A 27,636-nucleotide genomic window follows, 5' to 3' on the forward strand; every position below is an offset into this window, starting at 1 on the left:
GTAGTGTAGTGGGCTAATTTCACTGCATGGACTATATTTGTGACATTCTTCTTAGCGGCTTCATAGATTTGCTTATGAATAGTGAGTCTGGTGGAAAGCCAAAGCCTCTCAGCTTTACTGCGGTCACTTTTGGTAGTGCTAAGCTGGTCTCTAACACTGCTATACCATGGAGAACACTTTTGAATTGATACTCTGCACTTGGTAGACGGTGCATGCTTGTCAAGCAATGAATGCAGGTAGTTATCGAGTTGTTCTGCGGTAGGAGGTAAGCAAGTTGTTAGGTTAGCTTGGATGTCATACATTAGTTTGGTTCTATTTATCATACGGAGGTTTCTCTTAGTAGCAGATAAAGGTGGAGGGTTAGGGACTGATACGTCAAGATGGCATATAATGCAGAGGTGATCTGATGCAAGGTCATGGGATACCAGGGAGGACCGTAGAATGTTATCATCAGGTCTATGAAGAATCCAGTCGAAAATGTGACCATGTTTATGGGTGGGTTGGTTAACTGACTGTTTGAGGTTGAAAACATTAATGGAATCTACGAGTTTTGATGTATTTGAGTTTCCGGGACACTCAAAGTGAAAGTTGAAATCTCCAAGAATAATCAGGTTGCCACCTATTGAATTTCCATAGTAAACGAGATTCGGAAACTGCTCCAAAAAGAGAGAGTCAGCCAGCTTTTTTTTTTCTACTAGGAGGTGGGCCGTGAAGACAGAAAAAATGGACTGACCTTTGCTCCAGTGTGAGTGTGTTTTGGACTAGTTCCAACGATGTGTTGTCGAAAATGAATGTTGTGGTGTGGTTAAGATATTTTATCATAGAGTTCTTTGTGATGACAGCAATTCCACCTCCGCAAGAATTAATGGGGGAATGACTTGATGGAGTAACCAGTGGGTGTTGGATCCACACACTTGGGCTCATCGCCTGACTTTTTTAGCCATGTTTCTGTCAGGAAAAAGATGCCAATATTCTGGTCGTTGATAAAATTAACTATTTCTGTGCACTTTTCCGGTGGTTCTACTGACTGGGCATTGAACAATGCAATATGCAGAGGTATCTCCTGGATAGTTGACACAAAGGTTGGCGAATTAATAGGGATTTGAATTAGGTTATCTAAATTAGTGGTCGATTTTTTTTTTAATTGTTGAGCCAAAATAAGGGAGATAACTGGAATCATTCTTCCTGCTCTACGGCGGCCAGCTTTTAAACATTTCTTTTTTCACTACTGTTTACATTTAGGTAATGATGAATGTAGTCCCAGTTCGTTTAGTCTAGAGCACAATGTAGTGTGGAGAGCCAAGGAGTGATCATTTAAAGTAATTAATGAAGGTCCATCGTAGCATAAACGGGTTGACTGGCGAGTATCACGTGATTGCAGTTTGTTCAAAAACAGTGGAGCAAGACAGCTGAGAAAAAGTCTAATAGTTCTCATTTCCAAAACAAGGAGAAGAAGAAACATATGAATTTAACAGCCAATACATAATGAACACAATAACGTAGATGAAAACAGGCAACATGCACAAATATCATGAAAACGGCAATAAAAAATGGAACACCTGCTTCAAGCCGGTTAAGCGATAGCGGCCATCTTGTTTCTTAGTAACGACATCAACCAAAATACAAAACTTGACAAGGAGGCCTCAATTTCTTGTAATTTTCTCGTCCCTTCAAAGTACTCTTGTGTAAAAATTTAGCTCTTTAATGTCCAATGGTAATTGTGTAAAAATATGAAAATACAAATCAAGACTTATTGTATAATTTTCAATGGAATGAGTATTCTCAGAGATCTCACTGCTACTTAATACTGATTTTTGATTCTCCGGCTGGTTTAATTTTTTTTCTTCAGATTATGTAATCTTTTATTTTATGAATGTTTGACCATTCTGAATCAGTACAATTACTTCTGAGTACAAATATTCTTAGTACAATTTACCTGTATTGCTTGAATATTTTCATATAGTTGATCAACAGTTGATGCTCCAAGAAGGACTGAATGGACATTTTCATTCTTTAAACACCAAGCTAAAAAAAAAAAATAATTTCCCAATAGTGTGTGGAGTGGAATATGAATGATAAAAAGATTCCATAACAATCATCAGTATATTTCAAATTAATCTCTGAACAGCAAACTCCACTGGAAAACTGACAATGCTGATTGACCAAGACATTAATGTCATAAAGTGATATAGCTTCAGACATCTCACTGAAGTTTCAAAACTGTACATATAATTATATAAAGCAATGCCCCTTGTGCTACAGCAACATATTCACTAGTGTACCCTTCATTACAACACATTTCCTTTTATAAAGTTGTGTCCCATTCAGGGTCCACAAGTTCAAAAGGGTCCGCTGCAGTTGTCAGTGTGCTGTTGTCACGCAAAAGTAATGCTAGCCCTGGCAACCATGTGTCATACACATCAGGTAAGCTGCAAGATCTGCTGGGTTTAGGTCAGTAGGAACATAGCACCATTGCTCTGACTGTGTTAACGTCCTGATATGTACCAATCTGTTGCTAACATAAACAGAACAAATATACTTTAGACTCCGATGGATATAATGAGTGCTGTATAAGCTATACAAAATGGAACAAAACGGAAATTTGATTAAGTTTATTACAATTGTGGATAAGTAATATTAAAATACAAGCTTGTGACAAATAACAAAAATAATTCATCTAGTATATTTGTGTGAAAAGACAAACAATCCCAGAAATGAGCTGTCCTACCAATGGTAAGCTGAAATTAGAAACCATCCCAGAAGTGATTCATCCTACCTATGGCAAGCTGAAAATATAAACAATCCCAGAAATGAGTAATCCTACCTATGGCAAGCTGAAAGTAGAAACCATTAAATAAATGAGTAATCCTACCTATGGCAAGTTGAAAATAGAAACAATCCCAGAAATGAGTCATCCTACCAATGTCACATTGAAAATAGAAACCATCCCAGAAATAAGTCATCCACCTATGGCATGTTGAACATAGAATCAATAATAGAAATGAGTCATTCTACCTACCATATTTACCGCATATGTTGGGACACGATAAAATAATTATTTTTTTCCCTGTCCCAGAACTTATGGTGAAACATTTTTTTTACTTTGGTCATATGTCCCAAGACTTAAGAAACGAAATAAATTTGTATTGCATTTGTGCTTGCCCCCCCCCCAGCACGCTGCAATAAAATAGATAAATAAAACGCTTATTTGACAATAAAAACAAAGAAATTAACCTTGTGTTGTTATCATTTATTCCTTTTTTCAACATGAGCATTAAAGAATAAAATATTTCCACGAAATCCGTATAAGTGGCATAGGCTTCCATACTTTAGCGTGTATCAATTACGTCCGATACCACACACCACGTTGTTCATTGACATGAATATTGAAAAACAATTATGTGTGGTTGTGCTCAAAGGTTTGAACATGTTATCCGACTGAAAACGAGCCAACAAAATCACGAACAAAAGGAATTTAGTAAACTGATATCTTTAAGATGCCATACACGCATGACATGGTGTTGGGTGGAAAATAATCAAGACTGAATTATATCCAGGTCTACTGTATGACAGTATGTCGCAAATAAAAATCGTCATTTGAAAACACATTCACTTGAGTGCAAGTGATAATCTTTTCACCAGCTTGGGTTACAAAATTATCCTTACTATTTACCGGCAGACATCAATGCTCCTTTGTATTAATTGTAACCACATATGCGAAGCACAAAGAAGCTCTGGTGGTGAATAAACACAACTGGCAGCAAGTAGTTAACTGCTTCTTTGAACCTACCAACAGGACATCAAAGACAAAAGGTTATTTTTATTACAAAGCAAGCCGATCTCAGAAGCCGACTTTGGTTACTTTTTTTTTTGTAAAGGATATCAATACAAAGGTTATTTTATTGCAAAACAAGCCGACATCGGAAGCTGACTATGGATTCTGTGAAGTGAGCCAATTTTTTATTTTTTTTTTGAATATACAAAGATGGCCGAGATATGGAAGTAAACTTGTGTTCATTTTCAACTGTATTCATGGGAATTTTGAAAATTAATTGAAAATAATGGAGCAAATTTTAAAGTGACACAATATAGTGCTTTGTGCACAGATGTCTATGACCCAGAAATATTTGAAGAAAATAAAATCATGTGATGAATTCGTGAAGGCCAGAAGAGAAGCAAACGATTTTGCAAATGAGAGGGAAATAATCAACCAATATATTGAAGGCAACTGCCATTCATGCATGGCACGGTGTTAGGTGCAAAATAGCCAAGATTAATTTATATCCAGGTGTACTGTATGACAGTATCTGGCAAATAAAAATTGTTATTTGAAAACACATTCACTTGAGTGCAAGTGACAATCTTTTCGCCGGATCGGATTACAAAAGTACCACTACTATTTACCCACAGACACCAGTGCACCTTTGTATTAATTATTACTACAGATGCCAAGCATATATAAGCCCTGGTGGTAAATAAACACAACTGGCAGCCAGCAGTAAACTTCTTCTTTGAACTTACCGACAGAACATCAAAGACAAAGGTTATTTTTATTACAAAGCAAGCCGACGTCAGAAGCCGAATTTGGACTCGGAAGCCAATTTCTTTTTAAAGGATATCAATACAAAGGTTATTTTATTGCAAAGCAAGCTGACCTCGGAAGCCAACTATGGATTCTTTTAAGTGTGCCGATTTTGTTATTTTTTAGCTCTGAATATACAAAGACGGCCGAGACATGGAAGCTAACTTTGGTTCCTTTTCAGCACTATTCACGAAAATTTTGAAAATAAAGTGAAACAATGGAACAGTTTTTAAAGTTACACAATAGAGTGCTTCGTGTGCGAACATCGATGAGCCTGCATCATCCAAAAGATGTGGAGAAAATAAAATCACGTGATGAATTCGTGAAGGCTAGAAGAGAACCAGATCATTTCGCTGACAATATGATCATTAACATGGATGAAACTCTAGAATACTTTGATCGCATTCTTGGATGGACTGACAATAAGATGGGCATCAAAAGTGTGAGAATTAGCAAGACTAGTGCAGATTTGAAAAAAATCGGACTTTTGTCCTTGTAGTTTCCGCTTCATGTGGTGTCTGCCTCTAACAATTTTTCACAGTATGAGAAAGCTAAAAAATATATTCATGTACCAAAAGAATAGATCGTACGTGTGCAGGAGAAGGGTTGTGTTGATGAGATTATGCTGCAGTGGATTAAAGAGTTTTATCTCGAGTACACAGTTTTATATTTTTTAAAATAAAATTTCAGCTGGAGTGCAATTTCCGACATTCAATTTTCGAATGATTTAAAAGATGTCCCACAACTTACGACTCGAAAAAAACGATGTGTCCCAGAACATACGGTGGACAAAAAAATTACTTTTAAAATTAATTTATGGTGTCCCAACAAATACGGTGTCCCAACATATACGGTAAATACGGTATGTCAAGTTGAAAATAAAAACCATCCCAGAAAATGGCTCATCCTACCAATGGCAAGTTGAAAATATATACAATCACATAAATGAGCCATCCAACCTATGGCAAGTTGAAAATATGGTACTCCAAGAAATGAGTCATCCTACCTATGGCAAGCTGAAAATAGAAACCATCCCAGAAATGAGTAATCCTACCTATGACAAGTTGAAAATAGAAACCATCCCAGAATGGAGTCATCCTACCAATGTTAAGTTGAAAAAAAGTACTCCCAGAAATGAGTCGTCCTACCTATCACAAGTTGAAATTAGAAACAATCCCAGAAATGAGTAATACCTACCTATGGCAAGCTGAAAATAGAAACCATCCCAGAAATGAGTCATTCTACCTATCACAAGTTGAAAATAGAAACCATCCTAGAAATGAGTCATTCTACCTATGGTAAACAGAAAATATGGTACTCCCAGAAATGAGTCATCCTACCTATGGCAAGTTGAAAATAGAAACCATCCCAGAAATGACTTGTCCTACCTATGGCAAGTTGAAAATTAAAAACATCCCAAAAATGAGTTGTCCTACCTATGGCAAGTTGAAAACAAAGTACTCCCAGAAATGATTTGTCCTACCTATGGCAAGTTGAGCTATGGAGCAGCCTATCCTGTCAGCTATTACAGCCACTTCCCTGAGTTTAGCTTGTTGCCGTCTGCCTTCTTCACCAAGGATTTTGTCCTTCAACCAGTTGTAACCCTGTAAAACAGAATGCTTTTAAAGGCTGATTCCAAGTCCAATTTAACAAAAGGATGAATTTCCATAGATGGGATGATAAATAAGTGGGACGGAAATCCAGTAGGAAATCACTTCTCTTTCACTGGCCATATAACAACTTCCTGGAATTCAAGATATGACTATTTCTTCTTTTCAACACATATCAGACTTAAAACCATCTCTGATATCTTTCAGTAATAACAAGATTTTCAAACTGACTGCTGTTGTGGACATAATGGATTGAAGATAGGCACAGTTAAGACCAACTGGATATCATCAGAAATATTAGCAGACCCAATATCAAAATGACCTTGCACTTCTGTAGATTTGCGGTAACAAGAGATTCACATTGACATCATGGCTGCTGCATCAGTACCATTTTCAGCTAGGACCAAATAAGTTATGAGAAGTCTTCTAAAGTAACCCCATGATCATATTACATTCAGTTTAGAAAGAGTAGCTACAGTACAAAATCATAAAGATGGCTGCCATGATTGTTATATTGGATGTCAGATTAGCACTATTTTCATTGAAGAACAGCTTTACATCATACGAAGTATTTTGGTGAAAATCATGTTAATATGACATCCATTCAAGAAGAGCTGTGATAACATGATTTTCAAGATAGCCAATGTGGTGGCCATACTGAATACTGGAACAGCACCATTATCATTTAGACCCAACTAGACCTTGGGATGAATGTGTGTACAAGTATCAAGGTAATCCTTGTAGTTTACGAGTATTGATAGCAAACTTGTGTTAACAAACAGACAGACAGACAGACAAACATATGACCATCTTATAAGCTCTTCTGGTACAGCTAGAAAACTGAATGACTCTGGTGTGATGTTCTAGAAAAAGTATGATGGATGAATGAATGAACATGTCAAATAGAAACATTACAAATATTGATACTGGAAAATTGTGAATGGCAAAACACACATCAATCCACCAATGTGCTCAAATTTATAGTAATAGGCACATCCAGTTTTATATGTGCACCAAGTGTCAGACAGATATCTTTAATAGTCTTGGAGTATTTCTCTGGAATTAAAAGTGCTATGACAGATGATGGAAACTAGAGCAGACAGCTCAAAATGTTATAAATACTAAAACAGAGAATTACAGATAACAAAGCACAGATCTACACCATTTATCTTATCTATGTACCAAACTTCACTGAGACATTTTCTATAGTTTTGGAGTTTTGATCTGGAAACAAGTGTAGGTAATGGATGGGCAGATGAACAGAAAAACATACTAAAACTTAATTAGTGAAAATTATAAATATCAAAGTGCAATCCGATCAAAAAGTTTTGTAAGTTTGGCAAATGTAGATGGACAACCATTGAAGTTAAAGTGTGAACATGAAACTGGTAACATGACGAATATGCAGACAGGTTGACTGATGGATGGCATTTTAACATCAAAACTTTCTACTTTACAGTGGGTGTTCAAAGGAAAGTGCACATGAAAACATTTAATATATGTACAGTAATTATGGACACAAATCTATTATGGTCTGTATCTCTTTTAAACCACTGGGATTTCTAACTTAAAATGCACAATCAATACTTTCAAAGTAATATCAATGCTCAGGTAAGCTTTTAAAACAAATTAAAAAATAATGACTATAAGAATTTCCGTTAGATTTCTAGCAATGTATGTTTTATTATTTTCAACTGTGATAAAGTTTTATGACTGATCAGTACATATATATATATATATATATATATATATATAATAAGCATATATAGTCAATAAAAGTTGTACAAATTAATATACCCATACTTCAAATATCACATTATTTATGCACTTATCTACTTTTTTTATTGATCGATAAGTTCCTTCCTTCCTTCCTTTCTTTCTTTCTTTCTTTCTTACCTTGAGTGCAGCCCTGGAGTGTATGGGTACACCATCATCATACTTCCCTGTCAGGATACCACTTGCTAGTGGTGACCATATAATTGTGCCAATACCTGATTTAAAAAAATATGTCTACAAAATACAATATGACCTCAACATGACATCACCTGTAACACGATCATGGGGGTCAAGAAAAATTGTGAGACATTCTAACTTCAAATGCACAATCATGTTCCTTTCTTAAACCATAAGCAAATACCAATATTGTCCTAAATACTTGCAATGTGAAATCATTTCTAAGTCTTTTCTTCTCTTCATCTCTTAAACAAATTGGTTTAAAAATCATAAACTTTATCTGAGAAACTACTGAAATAATTAACTTTTATGAGTCATTGCAAACTGACATGATGCATTGGCTGGCTGAGATACTACATAGATTTACTATATAAAGGGGAGTAACCACTCTTAGTATAATATTTCTCTGGTAGGTTTAGAATGAGTTTTGATGTTTGCATTGACTTTTAAAGAAAAATGGCTTTGATTAGAAACACAGTCTATTCTTGGTACAGAAGAGTGGACATCATACCATGTCTATGACAAATCCCTCCAGGGCAAAAGCTACAAATAGATCCTAGTGATTCATTCTGAAAATAAAGATTTCAGCTCATTTTGCTGCATCTTCCGATGTTTTACAGCTATACCAATCATGGTACAAGAGAAATCAAATGTAACACAAATATTTACAAAGGCTACCATAGCAAAAAATGTAGGTCACACTGAATATTTAAGGGGTAACTGACTGGTATACATCCACTGATCCAGCCTTTTGCAATGTGGCATGCCTGGGGGCAGTTAGGCTATATTTATATGAAACAATCTAAGTCTCTTGATCACAGCAGAAACAGTAGAGGTACATTTTGTTCAAGTTTTGAATACAAGTTGGAGGGATTGCTTTTTAAAATGTGATACTTGAAGAAAAGAGAATCACATTTACCTATTTTGTGGTACAATTCTGGCATCTGGAGTTCAACTTTCTCTCGTTGGAACAAATGGTATTCTGTTTGTTCTGCTACTGGCGGGATAAGATTAAACTGTCTGGCAACAGAGTAGGCTTCCTGTTAATCAAAGCATTAACAATATACATGACTGGGAATTCAAGTAAAACTGCATTAAACGGACTCTAAATTTGGGATGAAAATAACTTACAAGATATTAAAAGTCATGTTCCTCTGTTTATTAAAACAAATGCAAATATACCTTTAATTGCATGTTATCTATATTACAAATGCTAAGTTTTTTCTACTCTTTAACTCTTAACAATAGATTGATTAATACATCGGAAAAGTATTTAAGCTATTACTTTTGATAATCATTTTTTATGTACATTTTCTATAAAATGACTATTGTCTGAAGTACTCCAGAGATACAAGGGAGGTAACCACTCTAATTACTTCTTTCAGGTTACGCTAGTTTTCATAAAATTCCATCTCTTCACAGGTGTGTTGTCTGCATATTTGTAGCCAGATCAATAATGTGATCTTTTTGACCTCTTACAATCCAAATAAAATTCGCTGTCTAGCTTATCCTTTGAAGTTTAAAAAGATATTTAGGTAAATACTGTTTATGAAGCTGTTCAATAGCTCTACACCTGCAAACAAAGTGGTATTCCATTTCAATGTCACTTTAGCAAAACAGACTTTCATGGTATGGAGAGTGATTGTATCTACCCAAACTGACCCTAACATTCCGATAACTGCCTCTAAGCTTGCAAAAGAATCTAAGATAAAATGCTGCATTTCAAATGGTGTTTCAGCAAGAATAAATAAATAACAGCATATAACAAAACAAACAGTATTATTATGTCAATATGTACTTTGAAAGACATATCAAAATAATGAAGAGTAATGGTAACAGAAAGGAACCATAACATACATCAAAATAACAGCTGCAGGCATCTGTTTGTCCTTTTATGGTCCTAACACAAGCCTTCATATCTATTTATACTGCTTTAATTTACTGCTCATTTTAAATTTTTGACATTTATGCCATACAACTTATCTATTTAATCTAACAAATGTCTTCTCAAAATATATGAATGTACAATAGAATCCACCATTGCATTTTCAAAGATATTTCCATATGAGTGCATGTTAAAAAAATATCTTATCTATAGTACTATATTCTTCTCTGAAAAACATAGATCACCATGTGCATATTTTGGTTCAGATAATTCTATAATCCTCTTAATTAAGATCAAAAGTGAAAACCTTATTTAGTACAGGTAGCACACTAATCCTTCTATAATTATTTAGGATACATTTGTCTCTACATCTATGCAGAGGTATAAGAGATTGATGTAGAGACCTGTGTCATCTGGACCCCACTGGTCCCTGACAGTGTCAAAGTCTAGTTGCAGACTGGTTGCTCAACCAGGTGTTGGTGTTTGTACACATGGACACATGTGTGTGGCTATTCAAGAGATATTCCATTTGTTGCATCACTGGTCCAGGAATGATACTAACTTTTAACACTTTTCTTGTAATTGAATGGCATGCAAGTGGGATGTCCTTGAGACAGCAAGGTCATCTGCAACAGGCACATATAGAGGCAGACTAGTGGGGTAAGATCCACCACTGTTGCAGGAACCAACTGAAGAGTTGCAGGAACTCCATGATTGTGATCCATTTTGTGTTGGAAATGGATTCTGTGAAGATGATGATTCAGACTGGATGATGGTGGAAAATACATACCAGGGTGAGGTGAGTGAGAAAATTAAATAATAAGACCCTCTAAGACAATATGGATCATCCAGACGAGTCATATTACCAGAGTGTCTTCATGCATAGGATTGGGACTGGGATCACAGCTAGCTTCTGAAATGAGCAGCAAATAATCTTGTTTATTCTTGTCTCCAATCATCACGTCAATGAGGATGAATAGGAGATGACGAATAAGGTGATGCTTGCTGCAAAGAGAGATAAAGGGGCAGTTCTTGGGTTGCCTGCCTTGACAAGTGCTATAACTTGCCAACAAACAGCAGTGGCAATCCAAAGAGAGGTTTGCAGGATCGGGGCAGGATGTGCATTGACTGTCTTGTTAGCAAGCCTGAAAAATCGCCAGATACACCTAGTCTATCAATGAAGACAGGGCAACTGTATTGCAAACGAGCATTGAGGTGGTGTTCAGAATATATCTACCCACTGTATAGAAACAGGCAAAGTAAGACTTACTGCAGTAGTTCTTGTCTAATGCTGGGGGATCTGAGATGAAGGTGTCAGTATGAGTCTCATACCAGTCAGACTGTAATGATCACTGGAAGCTGACTCTCAAAATAAAAAAATGCATTGAAATTGCCACGGTCACTGGTCTTGGCAGACTCTCAGCAAATTCCTAGATTTTTCCCATTTGTGGGAAAGAGAGGAGATGGGGAAAATTTCATCTTTGTCAAAAAACAACCAAGGTCGTAACCCTTTTATGTTGGTGTAGAAGTGGGTGGTGGAAAACAGCAACACACCATAATTTAACTGCCACCTTAAAATTATACTCAGTCTGCCCAATTGTGGGATCAGAGCCTGAACACCAGATTTGTCCCCACATTCACTGTGTGGGTATTCTTCGATGGGATCAAAATTGATAGCCATATAATATATTCCCAGAGGCATTGGCAAAGCATGGTTGACATCTCTAATACTGTATCATCCATGAGGGTAGGACATGATGGCAAGCTGTATCCACAGGATGTAGTCATCAAATCAGTACTGACAACTTGTCAAAAACAAAAACAGCTAGTATGAGGGTTGGGCATATGGATGGCAGTGTAGACGGCTGAACTGCCAGAGAAATGGTAATGTTAGAAAGATGGAAGGATCTATCAATAAAATCCCTGTTAATGTTAACATTCCATGGCTCAACTTGATGAAGCATAGAATATGTAAAGGAAACCATATCATCACTGAACAGTATGGATCAAGAGCCAGACAGCTGGACTGTACAGATGGCAGTCAAGACTGTGGTGCAGCTGAACAGTATGAATCGAGTCAGATGGCGGGATTGTACAGTTGGTAACCAAGAGGCATCTGATCTGAGATGTGGCCGGACAGTATGGATCAAGCACTGGACAGCTGGATGGTACGGTTGGCAGCCAAGTCAGCATCAATACTGAGATGCAGCTAGACAGAATGGCTCATTCAAGTCATTTAAAAGTCCTATATGCCTGGACATACAGGTCCAACAACCATGCTTGGATATGTGGGTAGATTTATGCCACCTGAGCTGCCTAGAATTGGACAGAAACTTCCACAAAGTATCCAAATTTTCCAGAAATAACAGTGTCCCAGAAAAACTGGCCAAAAAACATCAGTACTCTTGGTCCTTTGATTTCTCACTTCATTCTGCTTCTTGCAGTTTTCCTTTGAACTAACAACCATGTTTTCTCCAACCGACTGACACACCTACTGCACACTGCCAATGACGTAAACTTCTGTATATGAGAAACTTGAGGAATGAGAAACCTTGCATTTAGCATACATTTTCATCATTGTTAATTCTGAAAGGACAAAGTAAGAAACAGAAAAAAGTAATGCATAGTTAACTGTGTTACAAATGTCAGAGAGACATGCTATACCAGTGGTGATAAATAAATAGTGTGCACATTAACATAAACTTTAATAAGTTCAAATACAATGTAGCCATGTCATCACAGAAAACAGAAAATAAGTCAAAATAGGTGTACAAAAATCACGTAATTATGGTCAAAATTAAATTTAAAAACAAAAAACAAAAAATGAACAAAATCTTCCATGTATGGAATGAAAAAAGCAGAAATACCCACTTGGTTTTGGGAGTTTTTTTCATTTTACAAACAAAAGCTTAAACTAGCACAACCTTTGGACAGCAAGAGCAGGTAATGGGCAAGAGTTATTGCCCTTGTTCTATATTTTAGGGACAGAAAAGGTGACTTTTGGTTTGGGGGATAGGGATTTGGAAGTAGTAGGGCTTATAATCTTCATATTAATGTGATTTTGGAATGCAATCGAAGGCAACATTAAAGTCTGAACTTCTCTGCATGCTGAGTTTGGTTGTTTCTATCTGTGCCAAATTCTAATGTTGATATAGGGTCCACCTGCCACTAAATATACTAGCCACCATGTATAGCCTATCGTGTACTGAAAAATGGCATTAAACCCATACCAACCATCAGACAGCACAGGATTGTAGTGTTCAATGTTGAGATTCATTGTTCATCAGAAACTGACTCCTATGCAAATAAAAAACTACTAGAATCTTAATTAAGTTACATTCCTTTTCAAATTTTGACTGTCCTTTCAAGGTAAAAAGACATCATGAGCTAAATATATAAATTTTCTTATTATTTGAAGAGGAATAAACGAATATGCTTAGTAACAGACAAAAACCTTATGCCATAGGCTTTGAGGTACTAAAGTTCTCCAAACCAAAATTAATAAGCGGTGAATATTTTTATATTAAACATGGAACGACTATCCTTTTCAATCTGTGTTAAAAATCAATTAAAATTTTAAAAATATACTTTTATAACTCTTTACAAACAGATGATCAGTCATTTAAAACAATGAAATTAACAAATGATGTTTCATTTATTCCAAAGAAAGCTATACAAACTTAAGTTGCAACAGGTTTCAAAAACAAATTCTCCAAAATAAAGCGCAATTGCACAGCCTTTAAAAAACAAGTCACTGAAATATACTGATCAAAGCAGAATGTTATATGTATATGAATGCAGGAGTCACAAAACAGTACAAAGTGGAGATGGGTGCTAAGAAAGACTAGATTATTTGAAACAATCACTTTAAAATATTTCTTTTAATGTTTTGAATGCAATCTACTTTGAATACTACAAGATTTGGGAAGGATAAAGGAACATAAATTGCAATTAGATTAACCTGGTTGGAAATTCTCAGGCAACTCATATTTAGCCCCACCTTCTGTGTGCTGAATTCATTTTGTTGACTTAGCATGTAACTTGGGTCAATTGTTCAATAAGATGGTAGCTGAAAACAAATACTTGGCAGAGATGTTGGAGGCAACTGTGTTGTGTAGAAAAGATGCTGTTCCTTCATTTTATCTAGATCTTCTTTCAATATAATAATTGATATATCATAAAACCGGTTCAGTCAGTATAGATATAAGGTTGTTTTAGTATCTTGAAAACATCTTCAGGATGACCACATCATGTCTGTCAAACATTCACAAGCAGGGAAGTGGAGGGGGAGGAAGTAGATGGGATGACAGTTTTCAATGACCACTTATGTGTAAAATTCACAATTTATCTTTTAAACATTAATTATAATTAATTTTGATATGACAAATATATGAATGTAAGTATTGGTGGAAATAATTTTTAAAAATTGAAACAACATCTAAATGTGCTTCTGAACAATTGTGTTTGGTTGTTGTTGTTGTAGGGTTTAACACCATTTTTCAGCACACAACTATAGACTATATATGGTGGCTAGTATTAATGGTGCAGGAAAAAATTGGGAAAACCCCTGAAAGAACCACCGACCCACACAATTATGTTTGGTGCAAAATACATGATCAGATGCAAGTTTTACTACAAAGCAAAAGTAATAAGAATTCTGTGTTTGGGAAAAAGTTGTCAAAGTGTGGTCAGACTTATTGGTCCCATCCAGTAAAATCAATCTCCAAGATTTACCATGATTTCTGCAGGATTCCATCTGGAGGTTCCCCAATACAATGCCCAACCTTGGTTTATCACATGAGTAAAGGCACGCACGGTCTCTGAAAAGGGTGAAAAATAAATTAAAAGGACTGTTCAGTGTTTTTAAATGTTTGACATAGAAAGTTTAGTGATAAACCCAATTTCATGACATAGGTTGCTAATGAAGAAAATGAAGAATCAACTCACTCAAACCAAAGAAGTTACCTATATTAATCTCAAATGATGGATAACTGAATGTTGATGTACATTTATTAGCTCCGGAAGCATTTTGGAAGGAAGTAAACAAGATCAACATCCAGTATTTGTAGCCTTGACATAAACTAGCATTTACTCTGTACACTGCATATGATCTATATCCTATCTTCATTATTAATATGACACAGTGGTTATGTTTCACACAATATCCATTGAAATTGCTATTTCTCAGGTAATAAAATCTACTTGTAAGTTTGTGATCACAGTTGTAGAATCTAATTTATTTTCTAGGATACAAGTACTGATTTCTTAATTTCCTCACATGGTGCAACCACACATGCAAAAGTAGGCTGTACTTCACTATAGTGTACTTTACAAAATAGTAATTAACCAAAATTACAATAATTTTCTACGATGTATGTAAATATAGGTAAATTTAGGAAAATATAGGTCATCACCTAACTAGAATTCTATGTAAACAATCAATAAAATACATATTCAGTTCATTTAATTAATCATGGTATTTTCCAGCAATTAGTCAAATCTGCACAGTTCAAAATACTCTTATAGCAACCACCTGTTTGTATGTACATTGGGAGTTTGAGAATATATCACCTTCACTATGTATCATCAATACACTCGGCATGACACTGGCAAAACAACATAGATTTGTAATACTGTATGGATTTAAGTATCACCACAATGCACATAAATGCATTCCAATTTACTGCAATAGAAAGCACTAATATAGAGTAGCATGTTTACTATAATCAGCTGTACCCTCAGCATTAGTACACTGTACATTTCAATTGACAAATATATTTGTTAGACATAACAGCAACAGCCTAAAGCCAATAATCAATGTAAAAAAACAACAAACAACTGAATTTCCACAAGCTCTAAACTTGGCCTTGGCACTTACCCAGGCATTTGTCTCCAGTAAGCTTTGTTGAGAAAGATAACAATCACTGTTACCTGTATATTACTGTTATTATTGTGCCAAAATCATACAAAAAAAGGCCATATTGAGAAACAACTTTTTGTTCATGATAACATCACTAGCAGACACTTCCTTACTGAGGAATCCTTTTCATAAACAACAATTAATAAAGTGGTATGACTCTATGGTCGAAAACTAAGTAACAGAAAAAAGAGAAAACTACCAAGTTTTGTAAAATCAAACAAATAATTTATTTCCCAATAATACAAAGTTAAATTTGTTAAAAGTACTTACAGTATTGTGAAATGTGACTGAAATAGTCCTAAAAGTTTTATCACAAGTTGAAAAGTATTGAGTATTCTCAATGATTTTCAGTGGTATTCTGAATGAATTCCAATCTTGAATCTGCTGATGTACCAACAATCTAGAATAGTGTTGATGTGCAAAGGGTCTTTGTCACAGAATAAGGCAAGAAATAACTTGGTTTTGCCTCAGAACGATTTAATAATGCTCATTCTCCTGTAGATTTAAGGCATGTTTCTTCTCTAATTGACACACTTATCTTCTGAATCATATGTATATTTGATTTAATTTAATTGTTTGTAAGTTTTAAAATCTTTTTATATTTAATTTCATTATACGTCAAAGTAATGTAATTTTGTTTACTAGGAATTTGATATTTTCCAGAATTTAGTTTGATCTGATTGTTATTTATAAACACCAAACTTTGTATCTTATGCTGACCTAGTTCCTGGCCTTGACTGAGAATCAAGTAAACAACTTCTTTTTTTTAAAATCATTTTTAATGTGCGAATGATAATAGTGAAATCCAGACTGTACTGGACCACATGCCATTAGACTTGTATACCTTCTAAACCATTCTAGAATGTAATCACGTGACCCTTATCCTGGAATCTGTTTTGCGTGTCAAGTTACTGTAAAACCTTTGTTTATAGAGAAATTAGGCAGTAGGGCTTTTACACTGGAAAGTGTGTGTTTGTGACCAGTTGGAGTTATATTTTAATTTTTATTCAGATTATTTGGATTCTAAAAGATAATTCTTTTTCCTGGAAATATTTGAATGTTCATAAAGAAATCTTGGATAAAAGACATTTATTTAAATTTTATTCAGAAATTCAAACACGATAATATTATTGTTTGTGAATCAGCAAAGAACTGTAGTCACTATAACACCATACTGACTAAAGTATACATCATCAACTTCCATTTTGGATTTTTTGTTGGGACTCGAACTTGAATTAATTAGAATATTTCATTACTAGGACTTCTAAAATTTAATTCATGTATTACTGTTGGATTATTTTTGGATTTGATTCTTAAAACCATATGTTCTTCTTTTTTCATATTTTTACAGAGTTTTCCAGGGAAATAAATTATTTGCTAAATTTTTCAAAGCTTGTTGTTTTCACTCTTTCTTTTGTTACTGTTTATTAGAGCCTAAACACATAAGAATCTTGTCAAGGAGTGTACATTCTCCATCTTTGTTCAGTAGCCATCGGGGTACGTGTTGCATTTTTATTTTATTTGATATGCAAAGCATATTCAGTTTTTAATGTCACAGTGTGAAATGCTGCCTTTACCACTACGTGGATTTGAAATATTGTGAACTTTTGAATTGATACAAGCTGCTATTAAGAGTTTAATTTAGTAGCATGTATCTATGGATTTTAACTCCGTACCGGTTATTATGACCAGTTTCGTTTTATTGTAGCTGTCTGTGCATACATGTGTGCGGGTATATATCATCCTGTCAGTCTGGCCATCTGTATGTCTATATGGGGATGGAAGTAGGTGTGACCATCAAGGCCATACAAGGATGGAACTGCTGATTTGTAAACTTGTGTTCATGCCTACCTGTTTGGGAGAGATTTCGTTCTCGCATTGGACCATCAACCATTGTTGTATCTAAACAAAGCTAAGGTTGCTAATGCTCGGCTGATTGCATTGGGTGCTAACACTTCAACCCTATCGTTTTCGAGTTGAGGTGATCAGATGGGTCGAAAACATAGGAGCAGATTATTTGGGTAGGATGTAAATAGAAAATCCAGACTATGAGTTTAGAAATTGTAAAGCAACATCAGTAGCTATTTTCTTATATTCTGTGAAAGTTAAAAAAATGTGTACAATTTTCTCTTGGGTGGAGGTATTGTCATAGAATAAGGCAAGAAATATCTTAGTTTTGCTTATTTTTGTCGTACATGCATATAATGTTACCTGTGGTGGATAATTGTTTTTCTAGTTAAGCAACTGAGCTAGCATGTATCTCATTGTAGATCGCTTTCGGCAAGAGACACAAACAGAACGGTATGCATGGGTATTTTACCCTTACTATACTCATTATCCTGTAGATTTAAGGCAAGTTTCTTCTCTAATTGACACACTGGTCTTTTGGATCTTGTGAAGTGTTCAACAGCCATAGGGGTAAGTGTTATATATTTTTAAATTTGATATGTGAAGCATAATCAGTTTTTAACGTCATAGCATGAAACTTTGCCTTTACTACTATGCAGATTTTAACTTTTGAACTGTTACAAGTTGCTATTAAGAGTTTAATTTAGCACCATGTAGCTATAGATTTTAATTCCGCACCTGTTATTATGAACAATTTGGTTTTATTGTAGCTGTCTGTCCATATGTGTGTGTGCGGGTGTATCAGGCTGTCGGTTTGTTGTTTCAGTTTAGTACAACTGAGATACTTTCATTACATGAGATTATTTTACCCCTACTTTCATGACATTATTTGAATCTTACCTTCATTTCATGAGATTATTTAAATCTTACCATCATTTTTGAATTTATGAATCCCATTTTAGTTTTCCCATTTGTGAATGTTTGTGTAAAGTAACTGAAAGAGTCATATGTTTAGAGCATGAAAGAATCACTGTATTTGTAGAGTATATACATATTTTATCAATTCATTTCATAAACTTCCATTTTCAGCACACTGTGTTGTGTTGTCATTTAATCAAAGCATCCATTTAGGTCAATCCTCTGATTTTTCTGACAAACATTCCACAGCTTAAAAGGAATGATAATGATAAAATCAATACAGTACTAAATTAAAGAAATTTAACTACATGTATGTTGGAAATAAACTGAAAAACTGTTAAACATTTAATTCTTTTTTGTGTGATTTTCTAATAACCCTCAGCTGACTCAGGTCCCAGAAACTTTTGTTATAGGGCTCAGAGTTAATCGTTCATTTCCAACAAGCTGCTGGCTGCATTTTCTAGTTCATCGTTGTTTTTCTCAATAGCATGCATGTTTCTGGACAATCTATTAGAGTTTACTGAATTTTGAAACAATTTCAAAACCAACTCCTTTGCTATGAGCTACTGGGTGACATAGCAAGCTAATAGCCATCAGTGTTTGTGTGAGAAACAATAGCGGATTGCTGGAGATTTTTGCAACACATTAAACAAGATTCCTATCAAAGGGATCTACATTAGGCTCGATTAAACAGTAACACAACTAAGAGTGAAAACAACAAGCTCTAAAAAATATAAGAAAATAATTTATTTCCACATAAAAATATTGTTAAAATGAAAAAATAAGAACGTACAGTTTTAAGAATCAAATCCAAAAATAATCCAAGAATAATCGACGAATAAAATTTTGGAAGTCCTAATACTGAAATGTTCTGATGAATTCAAGTTCAAGTTCTGATGAAGAATCCAAGATGGAAGACAATGACGTATGCTGTATCCTGTATATATAGTGTGGTTGTCTACAGTTCCTTGTAGAAACACAAGAAATAACACTCCGTCTTTGGAAATCTGAAAAATTCTTTTAAAGAAATGTCTTTGTTCGGGAATTCTGTATGAGCACTCAAAATATTTCCAGAGAAATGAATTAATCTTTTCGAATCGAAATAATCTGAATAAACATTAAAATGTAATTTCCAAAATGACACAACAAAAGAAACACCTTTACATCTCAGTGTTTAGAAGTCCGATTGAGATTATTTCTCTAAACAATGGTTTAAAACTTGAATATCACGCAAAACAGATGCCCAGATAAGGGTCACGTGATCATGTTTACATCATGTACTCTCAGCATGGCCCTGACAGAACCAATCATTTTACTCAAAGAATAAAAAGTTGTTTACTTCAATAAAACTAATTACAAGCCTAGGGTAATGTATTCAGTACAGTCTTGATCTCACTCTTATTATTCCCACAATTAAAAATTAAAAAAAAAACTTGTTGACATGACTTTTACTAATTTTTGAATTATTTGCTTACAAAAATGAACAGTCAAGGTCAAAATATTTTCTGGAAAAAGTATAGAGTTCCTAGTAAACAAAACTACATTATTTTGACATATAATGAAATTAAAAATAAAATGATTTTAGAACTTACAAACAATTAAATCAGATATAAATTGAGTGTGAAACCATCTCTAATATTTTTAAGTGATAAAAATATTTTCAAATTGGTTGTTATGATAGCCATATTGGATCTATGATTGGCTCCATTTTCATTTCAGGTCAAAAGGAAATCATTAGAAGTCATCTGGAAAACCCATGTCAATGTGATAATCCACAGAGAAGGAGTAGTGATAAAAAAATTTTTAAGGTGGCTGTCATGGCAACCATACTGGATGTAAGCTTAGAACCATTATCATTTAGGACTAACCAGAGATCATAACATTTCTTCTGGTAAAATCCCCATGTTGACAAGATTATTCATCAAGGTGGAGTAACAATTGTTATCCATATGCATATTTTGTGTAATTTTTGTTCATAACTTAAATTGTAGTGATTAACTATAAAGATGATATTACATAGCTACTTTTTGTACACAGTTATGCATCTTATTTTATGATATTAATAGTATCTGTAGACTGCATAGGAAGTAGAAACTGGTGTTTATGTTGGTGTTTACAATAGTTAATAATAATATAAAAATAAACTTGTTTACAAGTTTTTTATTTTTCCCAAGATTTTCTATAACTGTTTTAAGTTTGTCATAAATTTTCATTTGTTAAAATCTGATAATGAGATCATTTGTTGACTTTTACAAAACTTGTTGGTTTAGCTTTTTCTGTTGCTTAGTTTACCCCCATAGAGTCATAACGCAATAACAAAATTTTCTTCGTGAATGTGCCATTGGATTGCAGATCAGCAACATATTCCTTTAGGACTAACATGAGATCACAACAAGTCTTCTGGTAAAATTCCCATGTCAAGCAGGAGTAACAATATAAAGATTTCCAAGACGGCTGCCACACTGGATTTGAAATCTGCACCTACTTGATTTATGACCACTATACATATTTTGGTTTATTGATATTGCTATCCATTCAGGAGGAGCAGCTATAAGATTTTCAAGATGGCTACCATGATCGGTATACTGGATGCCAGAATTTTATAATCTATGACCAGCCAGCAGCTTGTAATGAAAATCCCGTATTGATAAGATTTTTCGTTCTGAAGGCATAGCAATAACCATGTTTTCAAAACACTAAAGACTGTAAAGACTATAGTGGATTCCCATTATCATTTAAAACCAACTAGACCACGGGATGAGATGTGTGTATAAAGTTGCATGGCAATCAGCCCAGTAGATTAGGAGAAGTAGAGATAAAAAAGTTGTGTTAAGGTGACAGAAGAATAATGGACAACAGGCCATCCTAAACATTTGTCTGGTCTATGACAGAAGAGCTAACCAAAAGCCCAAATGCCAGTTTGGTAAACTTGTCATAGAATACCCAATGCCAGACTCATTACAGATAGGGTGCAGGGTTTGAATCCTACCATCAGACCAGACTGGGTCAGCTACCATGGTGTGTTACTGGGCAAGGCACATGACTCCAATTGCCTTGGCACTAATAACCTACTTGTGTTGCAGTGCCGTAAAGCACCAAAACACAAATACACTAAGCTGAGCTAAAAATTCTTTTAAAAAAACAGACGTCTATATAACCATGTTAAGATGGAGTGGCTGTAACTTGATTTTCAAAATAACTACCAATGTGGCCATACTGAATGATTACCTGGCACCATTTCCATTAAGGCCCACCTATATATCATAAGATGTAATTTAGTGAAACCACAATGATGCTTTAAATGTACAAAATGAAAATGTTAACTTTTACTATGCTTAATGTTGGTATGACAAATATTTGCCAAATTTTTTAATAGTTTTGACAACCTTGCTAAAGTTACATATCTTTGTATAAAAAGGATTCTTATTTTTCAACCCCACTTATATTTGGTCATTGACAATGGATTTTTAGACAATTCACTGCAAAGGTGAGATGAGTTATGAGTGGTATAAAAGGTTACTATTAATCAGTTTTAACTGTGTTCCTGGTGTAAATTACCAAATGATAAGATTTAACACAATGCATTTTCTTTATCTTTTCATATCAAAAGAAAGATAAGCTTTATATTTTTCTTTTAAAACTTTCACAAAGAACTCTCTCACATGCTGGCACAATCTGAAATTTGACTGGTCTTCATACCTTCATTGCAAAAATAATACTGATATGGAGCTGAATATGGAGTAACCAGTCTGAGCACTAGGATTGAACATACTGTACATATAAAAATTGATGAAGGATGCATGTTTTTGTGGTCGCTGCTAAAGAACAACTTTTGGGGATCAAACAAATGCACATGTTATTCTGGCAGCAACATAAATAACTGTAGAACACTGACTGAGACTGATATTATTAAAGTATTTATAGTGAATGACAAGTGCTTCAAAGGTAATCAGTTTTCTTAGCTATCGTTTGGCTGATTCTAGCCGTTCTTGTTCCTGCCTTGCTATGTTGGTTGATTGTAGCATGACTATTTGAGTGTATCACAGCACAGAGTGCTCTGGCCAGATGTAAGCATAAGCGGATTATGATAAAAACAATGATCTGTTAAGATGGTTTGTCAATATGAAGAAAGGATTTATTTATGTAACAATACATATATTCCAGTACATTTTATATCCAAGTTTGTGGCTTCTGTTCAAGGTGCCTTTGAATTTCTCCACTCCAAACTCAAGACTGTATAGACAAGTTTAAACAGCCAAAAATGTTATCACAAAACAAAATTACCTGATGAATATATTTTGCCACCAATAAGGAAATAAACTGCCATTTGTGACATTGGTGAAGCCCAGTGTAATCACTGAATAAACTTTTTATGTTACTTTTTTCATACCCTCAAGAAGTACCAGAAAAATAAATGCGTATGAAATTTCAGGAGCAATGCCATCATCTTGTGTTAGAATTCATACACAATCTCTTCCTCCAAATAAAGGTAAATTTTTTACAGACCATATTTTGTAATTTTAAAAAGACATTTTTGTTTATGTATGAGAAAATTACTTATTCATCACATTTTGGAAGCCACTCCACAATCGTGTTATATCTGAATTCGCATTATAATGGAGTGTGCAATAGCAGGGTCAAACTGTATTTTCAAGATGGCAATGAGAGCAGGGGCCACCATTTTTATATCAGATGCCCAAGGGATACCATTTTCATTTAGGACCAACTAAACTTTGGAAATAATGTTTTTGGTAACATTTTCATGGCAATCCTCCAGCTAGTTTATTAAGAATAAAGATAACATACTTGTACTGACATACAGATATCTGATTACAGACCATCACATAAATTCTTCTTGGTCGTGACCCAAACATCTAACAGACTGATGTATTCAGGGGCCATTTTTATTATTATTTTTAAATTCAGATTCCTGAATTGTCAGGTGTGTGTGTGTGTGTGTGTGTGTGATTTCAAAAGTCTCACTGTACAGCACTGGGCCTGGGCACTAACATGTATCACTGCACAGGAAAGGGTCTGATGCAGAAAATTACTATTACACAATAAAAGGTTTGACACTGAAAAATATCATTGCACAGTAAAGGTATGACACTTTAAGGTATCATTACACAGTTAAGGGCCTGGTGTAAAAAAAATGCAACATTGTGCAGTCAGTGACCTGGCACTGAAAAGAGTAAGGGATGTGGCATTAAGAAGGCATCATTGTGCAGTATAGGGTCTGACATCCCTACCATTGTTAGGCAATATTGTACCATAAAAGGGCCTCGCTTAAAAAAGTATCACTGCACAGTAAAGGATTAAGAAAGCTCTGTGTCTGTCTGTGTCTGTGATTTGGATTTTTAACATAGCTTTAACAATTTTTCAGTCATATCGTTACGATGTCTGCAGTGTGGCAGTTTATAGTGATGTCTAGCTCTGGGGCATCATGCCACAGACATGTAGCATGATGTCCCACCCAGTCACATTATCCTGACACCAGGCTGACCAGTCCTAACAGTAACCTCTTAATGCTGAGCGCCAAGTGAGGCAGCTGTTAGTACCATTTCTGTAAGTCTTTGGTATGACTCGGCCGGTGATTGAACCCACGACCTCCCGCATCCGTAAGAAAGCTCTACTTAATTATGAACCAGAATATGCTTACAAATAAACAAGTATTTCTGCTCATGGGAAAATGAATTTATGTACACCTAACTTCTCAATGACTTGTCTCTCTGTATAATAATGGCCACTGAAAGGACAAAAGGACATATATAAGATGCTACATGTTGCTTATTCAAAACTATAATAATACCTGAACATTCTAAGTGGCAACCCAAAATATTCTTTAGTATGTACCTTCCATTGGTGTATGAGAATCAGCTTTGTTGGCAAATACAATATCCACATAATCCAACTGCAGTCTCTCCAGTGACCCCTTTAGTCCTGAAAATAATACATTTAATATGGAGAGCATAACATGAGAAAAATACTGAGTATAACATGAGAAATGCAATTTCCAATGGGTGTCATTTCAAAGGGCTCTGTTCATTAAGGTGTAGTCACAAAGGCCCAAATAAACACGTGTCAAAACAAGAGTGGCTGTGTTAGGGTGAACAATCAGGGGGTACAACTTCTACTAAAGCTGATGTAGCATGCTGATAAAGAAGCCCATTAGAACATGTCAATATTCAACTTCAAATAAAATTTCTTTCATATCCAATTGTAAACAAAAAGAACTAATGTACGGAAATAACTCTGTGGGTGTGTGTGTGTGTGTTAGACGAGGGGCCATAACTCTGCTAAATGGTCACAAATTGGAATGGTGCCACAAAACTCATACAAACTTTCATCAATATAAAGCTGCTTAGTAAATCCAGTTAAAAGTTAAAAAAATTCAGTTGAAATTTCTGGTAAAAGAGAGACAAACAGGGGCAACAACTTGACAAAATATAGAACTTTACAAAATATAGACTAATGCTGAGAAATCTAACTCATAACAAATTTAACTAATAGTAAAGCTGCACACTCAGTTTAGTTCTCATTCAATAATACCATATAAAGTTATGGTTCAGTAAATCAAAGCGTGAAAAGACTGGCAATAAGGGGCCATAACTCTGACATCTCAATTCATCCAATATGTGACTGATGCATATCTGTATTTTTCACTTAATTATTTCATCATTATTCTACAAACAAATGAGTTCTTGAGACAAAACATTTTTATATACAAAGTTAAAAATGCACTTGAAATCATTGTTTAATGAAAAATTATACACTAACCATTTAGTGCAAATTTAATCTTTTTAAAAAATTTCTGTTACGTATTCATCATTATGGTAATTTAAAATTTCTGTATTCATATTCATTGGTTAAATCTTCATCATATGTGACCATGAAGCAAAAAGTTAGGAATTAAATCAATATAAGATTTCCCCTAAAATCAAATGGTATATGTCCTTGCAGCTTCTTTATAAATACAGAGTGAAATGAATAAAGCATAAAGGCTAAGGCTGAATGCAGCCATTGGTAAGCTGCATAATATGAAACTGAAAAATAACTCTTTCCTTGAAATTAAATTAGATGTCTTGTTTGATGAAGTTTTTCTGCAACACAAACTTAAACAGCTGTCTTATTTCTGCCCCTCTCCTATTTATTGCTTTATTTTTAGATGCAAATTATTGTCATTGTGAGGAGAAAATATGTATTTAAACATCATTATACTAAACAATTACCAAGATTAGTATTTATTCTGAAAAAAATTACATTCATCATACAAGACCTAGTCTGAAATACCTTCAATGATATGCTTTCTTGACAGACCTTTCTCTGTTTCTGCCCTGGAAAAAAAAAAGGATTCAAAGGAGCAACGTTAATAAACATTCTCCTTTTGAAGGATACTGCTTACATTTCCTACTATAAATAAGACACTAAGGAACTAGAAAATTACTGAATATCAGGCAGTGCCCTCTGTATATTTCTAAATAATGAATTGCGATGAACTTGACCTTTGCAAAAATATGTGGCTTTGAATGAAATTTATTGTTTAGATATCCAAATAGTTATAATCAGACTTACCATGGCCATGATCTTTAGACAACAAAATCAATTGGCTTCTTTCTTGCCATAAGTGTAAGTCATCCATGAGAATGTAATCCAGAACAAAAGTTACCAATGAGTCATAATGATTTCACATTCTGACTCAAAATTAATGGGTGTCCTCTTTATCTTTGGAGCAAACCTTCCATAAACTATGGTCAAAGTTTGTAATCTAGAACTAAAGTATGTAAAGACCTTTTTTCTTCTTTTAGTAACAGTGAGTGACCTTGAGCCCCAACTCCCAAATCAATAGGCTTCTTTGTTATCAAAAGACCCAAACCATCCCTATGTTTTTGTGAACAAACATAGTTGAGAACTGATAACTAAGTTTTAACGAATGTACACATAGTTCTGAACTGAGGTGGAAACCTTTTTCATCTATCGGCCATAGTGAGCTTAATCTCTGACCTTTTGCCACATTACAGTTATCATGACCTTTTCATTTAGACCCCATAATCAACAGGTCCTCTCATGATGTGCAAGCCCCCCACAAACTTTGGTAAAAATATATGGTCAAGAACTAAAGTGTGCAAAAGCCATTTTTCATCTTTCAATAATGGTGACCTTGACTTTTGACCTCAAAATCAATAAGCATCTTTCTTATCCAATGAGTAAACCATCAATAAAATTTTGGTCAATGTGAATGGTTCAGAACTTAAGTTTTGTACAGAAACCAGGTTTTGTTTTCAATTTTAATCCAATGAACTTGACCTTTGATCCATTACAGTTACCATGACCTTGTACAATTTTGATCCCCAAATCAATCTGTCTCCTCCTTACCTTAAGTACTTTCCATAAAATGTAGTCAAGATATGTGGTCTACCACAAAAGGATGGGATATTCGTACGTGGTCTAGAACCAAAGGATGGGATATCCATTTTATTCTTTCGTTCAGTGACACTGACCCCGAAATCATCAATAACTATGGTTATGGTACAGTGAGACCCCACCATAACACGCCCCATGATAACGCGAATTCAGATATAATGCAGCCGTGGCGTGGCTCCCAAACTTTTATATATTCATTCACACATAAAAAAATAGTTTTGGTTCAAAGTATGTGAAATAGTGTATAATAAATTTATTATTATTTTGGGGAAGATATCACATATAAATCTGAATATAATATGATCACGGCATGGTCCCTGAAATTATAAATAAATGTACATGTATTTTTCATGTACTGAAAAAAAATATTTTTTTAATGTGTCAGAAATAGTGTGTAAAACATTTATTAGCATTATGGGGAAGAGTTCGTTTATGAATTTAAATATAATATGATCGTGGCCTAGCTTCTGAAATTTAACAATTTCACCAGGTTCTTGAA

At 34.6% G+C, this 27,636-nt stretch overlaps 1 protein-coding gene across 2 annotated transcripts in view; it reads right to left on the bottom strand.

The window, feature by feature from the left end:
* LOC149771050 (voltage-gated potassium channel subunit beta-2-like) overlaps positions 1 to 27,636 on the bottom strand; it is a 251,185-nt gene that overhangs the window by 39,763 nt on the left and 183,786 nt on the right. For both annotated transcript variants that reach the window (XM_089948905.1, XM_089948906.1), the window contains 7 exons: positions 26,007 to 26,050; positions 24,570 to 24,656; positions 14,765 to 14,850; positions 9,065 to 9,185; positions 8,089 to 8,183; positions 6,066 to 6,186; positions 1,937 to 2,025 (listed from right to left, as the gene is read on the bottom strand). In XM_089948905.1, coding sequence (XP_089805031.1) covers positions 1,937 to 2,025; positions 6,066 to 6,186; positions 8,089 to 8,183; positions 9,065 to 9,185; positions 14,765 to 14,850; positions 24,570 to 24,656; positions 26,007 to 26,050 — 643 coding nt within the window. The remainder of the gene's footprint in view (positions 1 to 1,936; positions 2,026 to 6,065; positions 6,187 to 8,088; positions 8,184 to 9,064; positions 9,186 to 14,764; positions 14,851 to 24,569; positions 24,657 to 26,006; positions 26,051 to 27,636) is intronic.

Source organism: Sinohyriopsis cumingii, unplaced genomic scaffold (assembly GCF_028554795.1).
Source record: "Sinohyriopsis cumingii isolate HCF-2022 unplaced genomic scaffold, ASM2855479v2 utg002136l, whole genome shotgun sequence".
Taxonomy (NCBI): Eukaryota; Metazoa; Mollusca; class Bivalvia; order Unionida; family Unionidae; genus Sinohyriopsis; species Sinohyriopsis cumingii.